This window comes from Achroia grisella, unplaced genomic scaffold (assembly GCF_030625045.1).
Source record: "Achroia grisella isolate CSIRO2021 unplaced genomic scaffold, CSIRO_AGI_Agris_v1 utg702, whole genome shotgun sequence".
Lineage (NCBI taxonomy): Eukaryota > Metazoa > Arthropoda > Insecta > Lepidoptera > Pyralidae > Achroia > Achroia grisella.
This window is the reverse complement of record NW_026712999.1, coordinates 1,961,354-1,968,062: the sequence shown is the minus strand read 5'-3', so window position 1 is coordinate 1,968,062 and position 6,709 is coordinate 1,961,354. Positions and strand designations below refer to the sequence as shown.

The 6,709-nt window shown below is 31.9% G+C and overlaps 1 protein-coding gene across 1 annotated transcript; it reads left to right on the top strand.

Moving 5' to 3' along the window:
• Positions 1-232: 232 nt before the first annotated feature.
• LOC131850095 (uncharacterized) lies at positions 233-6,240 on the top strand. The gene is made up of 7 exons (XM_059200252.1): positions 233-758; positions 1,192-1,287; positions 2,475-2,667; positions 3,597-3,699; positions 4,393-4,494; positions 5,091-5,243; positions 6,184-6,240. The coding sequence occupies exons 1-7, from the start codon at positions 233-235 to the stop codon at positions 6,238-6,240; spliced, it is 1,230 nt and encodes a 409-aa protein (XP_059056235.1).
• The last annotated feature ends 469 nt before the right edge of the window (positions 6,241-6,709 follow it).

Genomic DNA, 6,709 nt, shown 5'->3' with positions numbered 1-6,709 from the left:
CTCATTGGTACTTATAAAAGAATCTAGAACATTGTAACTTTTGTTATAGTTGACGTTCATAAGCGGCTAAAATGTCCTACATGAATAAATGATTTTTTAATTTGAATTTGTTACATTCAAAACAATAAAAAATTGCATAAAATAATCGTAAACGGTGTATAACTGTACTTTTAAATCCAACTTGAAAGTCATAGCTTCAGTTTTACAGATCATTGATATCGTACCCTCTAACATGGATCAAACGTTACAATTATTCCACCGTGTTCTATCTAGTGCTGGTGTATCAATATTTGCAAAAACCAATTGGGATACAAAACCATGGTTAATATTTCAAATATTAAATTTTTTTGGTGGTTTTTTTTGCTTCATTTTTACTACTGGATTCGTCGTTACAAATACCGCAGATCTCTTGGTATTCATCAAAGGTGCTTGTATTTGGGCGACGGGGATAATAATGACTATATCCCTGGCGGTATGTCTGGCTTTCAGAAGAAACTTCCGGAATTTTCTAGAAGAAATGATTTACGTGGACCCTTTATTAGATATGCCATTGGTCAAACATGTCCTTTCTGAGGAAGGAGGGGTAAAGTCTAATGAATTAAGGCATTTAGTGAATGATACACAAGAGAAATTGTTCAAGTATACACAGATATTACTCAAATGTTACGTATTTTGTGGAATCTTTGTGGCAACCCTGTATCTTTGCAGTCCAATTTATGAAATGATTATTAGGAATGACAAGTCTTTACGACTTTTTGGTAAGTAATTTTAACATATGTACATATTTGTTTATTATCGTAGTTGAATTTTTTTTTACAAACATATTTAACAGTAATGTAACGCAAATATTGAATATAGGATGTAAGTAGGTATATGGTTCATTCCTTTAGTACTACAGCTGATATTTCTGAGTATGATTTTGTGAACCTAGATTTCCATTTTATTTAATTTGTTATCAAGAGTCTTAAGTAATTTGACAGTATTTACTTATTTTGCTAAATGAATACGTTTTTCTTCTTTTTGATTCTCAATCAATAAACTAACTGAGCTGGTAAATGTTGTTTTGCCATTTAAATCACTTCTGGATAGGATCCAATTTTTCACCTATGTATATATATGTATATATATATATATATATATATTTCAGGCTTATCAAATATACACCAATTGACTATATTAATTTCGTTTCAGCTTTCGACATGTGGTTTCCTTGGGAATTAGATAATTTATACGTCTATATAGCTACTTTTATATATCACGTTTATGCCGGGAACTTATGTTGCATTGGTAGGTACTTTAAATAATCTTTTATTTTATTGATACCATGAAAATTAAGTTTCAACAAATTAATGTGCATGAATAATTATTTGTTGTTGTGTATTTGTTTTATGTATGTATTTTTTTATTTAGGATTTTGGGCTATTGTCAGGTGTTTAGACATATAGCACTGCGAGCTGCATAGATCTATTGTGCTCGCCCTTTTTCAAAGTTACTACCTATTACCTAGATCCGTCAAGGACAAGAAAAGAAGGATATTTTTTATCTCCTCAGGATAGAGTGTACTTCCCAAAGGAGGTTTGTACATCAGTGAGTTACATAGGAAGTATAGTGGCGTTTCCTCTTCAGCTTCAACTGGAATGGGGAAAAAATCGGGCGCCCTATGCACAAACAATGTCACATGACATTACTGATTCCCCACATGCGTTGCTATTCCGAAAGAGTAAGGTATGGCTCTGTGTTAGGTATGATACTAGGGGCTGTATTTATATTCGGGTTTGTTGTGTATATAGGTACTTTATTAGAATAAATGTAAATTGCAGACATAAATAGTATGTAGATAATCAGTATGTCTGCAGAAGAAGTCAGTTTTGTTCTTTTAGTATTCCCGTGCAAACGTAATGCGCCACAGATGCAAAAAATTGCATGGCGCGAAGCCGCAGTAAGATGACAAGTGCGTTATAGCTATATACGGGATTTTAATACGACTATGAGTATTAAAACCCTGTATATACCATATCTCATTCTTGAACCGTAACATATCTTAGAAAGCAAGTTGATTGGCGGCTGTAATAGAATAGAAAATCCTTTATTGAAATAAACTTAATTTAAGCACTTTTTAATAATGATAGTTTTTTTTTAATTCACCGCTCATTCGGAAAGCAGTCTCATCACAAGAAGAACGAGTGTGTTGCTCTTTTAAACAATGAGCTGACCAGTCCGTGCAAGCAGCACTCGATTACGAGTACGACGGATGAACCAACCATCACTACACTCGTTCATATTTTAGGGAGCCTAATGATAATCCAGCCCACCTCGCTGCCACATGTCTGGACATTTTACTGAGCACTAAAGACACTCGACCACCTCATAGCTAAAATTACCATGTGGTAGATAAATAAGATATACAGAGTAGAGTAGAGTTTTACAGACTATCCTAGTTGTTGTTCGAATCTTAAACGCCATATTATTTTCAGCGTATCCCGGTCTACAATCAATGATCATATTGCTCGTTGGTCAACAGATACGTCATTTGAAAGTACTGACATTCATTATTCTGAATCTTGACGAATTGGTTACGGAGTATTTGAAGCAGAAAAATGAACGATGGCAACCATGCTGCACAGCAGTCCTGGTAGACTGTGTGGACCATTACGTGAAACTTAAGAGGTGATCTGTATAGTTGTACTTATTAATTCAGTAGCCTATGCCTATGTCAAGCAGTGGACTGTAGTGAGCTGATGATGATGATGATTAATTAAGTTTTCATATCTTTAAACAACTAACTCAAATTTATGGACGAATAAAGACTATTTAAACATTATGGTTAATCAACTTCAAAAAACCAGGAGGTTCTCAATTCGGCTGTACGTGAATTTTGATAACTATTTTTTGTTTGAAAGCCAGTGCTCCTTCTGTACTCCCATATAAATTTGGTCAAGATCTGACAATTTTTTTTTTATTTTGTGACTGCCTCGGTGGTCCATCGGTTTAAAACACCGCTTTAGTCCCGATGGTCGCGGGTTCGATTCCTCGCACGGTGCAAACATTTGTATTCGTAAGTATCATTGTTTGTATCATTCTGGGTATTTTCTATGTATATTATGTACGTATTTATTATAATCAAACGTATTTAATCTACAAAAAAATATCTAAGCCTTTATATCAGTACCCACAACACAAGCTCTGCTTACCGTGGGTCTGTCTAGATAGCACTGTCCTGTGATTATCCAGAGGTTAATACTTAGTTATTTATAATTAACAGTGCGATTGGAGTTTAGTTTTATGTAATTGTAATAAATAAATTAACGATCGACTCGGTTGCAAATGGTATTTAATTTAAATATTTAAATTTGTCGTTTTATGAGCTAGTATTTAAAATATAAATAATATAAATTAATCGTTTCATTAATTCATTATTTTAATGTTTATTTAATTAATTTTTTATGTAGCACCGGAACTATTTCATTGTATGTATATTTCTATTGCTGTTTATATTCGACAGTATGTTTTTATTAAAGCAAAAATATTTTAATTTAAGAAGCCGTTACTCATTGATTTGTCACTAATAAAATATAAATAATTTATTATATTCCCAGATTTGGTAATAGATTGAATATAATATGTCGACCCTTCTACTTGACCCTTATATTGGTGTCTATTGTGATCGTTTGCATGTGCTCAGTAAAAATCGCTGTATCGGTAAGTAATAGATGAAGAAATATAATTTTACCGTACTAGAGCAGGGGGAGGCGTGTGGAACGCTTAATAACAGAAAATAGTGGTCAAAATACTGGTATCAAATACTAGTGTAAATGTAATTGTAAATTAAATCAACAGCCATGTGGTCACTACAAAAGCCTTTGTCAGTAATTCCTGATGATTTCGCAATAATGGATTATTATTGTTTACTATCACTTTATTATTTATTGTACATAAGAGTCTATTATTTTCTACTAAGGGAATATAAAAATAATAAGAATACTGTGCCCATTGATATCATAGCGATAAGGACTATATTTCTAAATATAATCTTTGTAATTGAAACTAAGTAGCGTTCTCGGGGAAGCCATTGGCGGCTGGAAAAGGATTGGTAGATTATGATGATGCATTAAGGTTTCAGTTGATAGTATAAAACTGAGAAGATTATAAATTAAATATAGTAGTTTATTTATTTAGGTTTTATAATATTTGAAAGTTTTTATAAGTCTTGCTAAAATTGTAATGAACATGTAAATAATGTTAAATATAAAAAAAAATTAAGATCTCTACAGTATTTTATGAGTACTATAGTAAAAAGGAAAAAAGTGAAGTCTTAGTCTTAAAAGCATTATATTGCTCTAGTAATTGAGGCCAGGTGTTTATTTGAACTATACATTAACACGGACGTTTCAGGATAAGCTATCACCGGATACAATGAAGTATTACACCCACATATTTATCTTTGTTGTAGTGGTGCTCATATTTTGCTTATTGGGGCAACAAGTGGAGAATCAAGTAAGATCTTTTTATACCTTGCTTATGTTTTTATTTTAGTTTTCCTTTCTTTACTTGATAGAGATTCAGACACTTTAAAAAGGAGGAGCTTTTCAGTACGATTGTTTTTTATGAGTACCACACTGATGCCTGATGCTGATGCTGATTTTGTTTGATCAAGATCTGTTTTTATATAATGATATTAAAAGTCTGTTTTCAACTGGTTAATAATTTTATTACCGTTTTCTGTACACGGTAATAAAATTTTACCTATATAGGTAAATTATTTCTATACCTGCATATATGTTTAGTTGATATATTTTATGTATTATTATACATAAAGAAGGTATGATTACAAGAAATTTATAGTGTTATAAAAATAAAGTCGTTTTCATTTTTATTTAAATAGAAAAGTAATTAAAATTATGTTGATTAAATGTAATACATACAATTAGGTTATAGTGGTTATAGTAAGTAAACGCATATATCGTACTTACCAGTATATTTATAAAAAAAATATAGTTCATCTTTAAAACAAATACAAATATATGTGGCATTTGTGCACTGGATACCAAATACTGATAAATAATAAATATAGTAATATATATTAATTTCAGTGCGAAATATTAGAAATATCTGTCACCGAAAAGTGGTACATATACGACAGGCAATACAAACTGAACATGCAGATATTCAATAATGCACTCAGTCAAAGGATGCCTATATATATATTCGGAACTGTAACATTATCATTGCCTACTTTCACATGGGTAAGAAATAAAATATACCTACCAAAGTAGACTTCGTAGAAAGTTGCCTGCGTAAGGCTTAGAATTGAAGATGCTTAAATTAAAATGAATTATTTGATGAAAAGAATTCGCTTGTATGGGAATAAATATACATTTTTGCCTTTATGTCATCATGCCTTGCTATTCATAAGGATTATGACATTAATCCTTCATAGGCAATTATTTAATTTCATTTTTTCATTTCACCATTCAAATCGGACAACAGCGTGCATGGAAGCAATTTAGTAGTTTAGTTACTCTTTTTAATTAAGGGTTTCTTAACAAAATGTATTACTTTTACACTCCGCCTGCACTAACGATTCAAGCTGGCGCGGCGGGGCATTGGTTGAGGTTGATAAGGTGAGCATGATGTCAGGTCAGTTCACCGATCGTGGCAATTTCCTCAGGAATTTATCAGGGTGGTTTACAGGAGGAACTCCGTGGAGGTCAACCGGACACGGTATATTGCTAGCAATAGCAGTAGGTGACATTACTAACAATGTCTTACAGTTTTTTAAATGGATGATAATGGAATGTCGCATCCGCCTGTGCTATCGGTTTACGCTGACCGAGGTCCAGTGGAGGATGATATGATTACCATGAGATCAGGTCAAGCCATGACAAATTCACTGGGAAGTTATGAGGATGGTATCTAGTCGGAAGCTCATTGATACAATTGTCAGTTGGTCTAAGCACTAATTAGGTTCCACGATTCTCAGTCTCACCAACTTGGGATAGAGTTATTTCATTCAGTGTAATTTGTGTACTTTGGTGGCTCAATAGATACGTTACTTGACAGTCGGGAGTCATGTTCCTGTGAAATTAATTCAACAGGAATAAAAAAAAAAACCAGAAACGCATATGTATTAAACTTCAGTTTAACTTTAATTAGGTACACTAATAACTTAATATTTTGTTACAGTTCATTAAAACTGGAATGTCATTTTTTACTTTAGTGATGTCAGTGATAAAGGACTGAAATAAATGAACATGTGAATAATAAACCAATGCCGACAAACGAAACGCTTTCTAGATATTTATCATTTTCTTCTCTGGTTCTTGTTCTTGTTCTCTGTTCCATCATTTTGGTCATACTTTTTTTTAACAATTACTACAATATGTTAACAATAAAGAGAATAAATATAACAATGTTTTCATTTAATACCTATAACATCTGTGCTATAACGAATAATAAGTTACAGTATATGACTAACGTAAGTAAGTAAATATATAGCATACCGCCCTGAATGTTATCCCAAAATGGGGTAATCAATCTTACATACAATTTATATGAGTTTATCTATATATATACACATAAATACTTATATATATATATAAATGATTATTTATATATATGTATATAATCTAATATTATATTGTATTTTATATTTTGTAACACAAATAACAGAGTTACATCACTCGAATGACAGAGTATCGACGCGGTATGA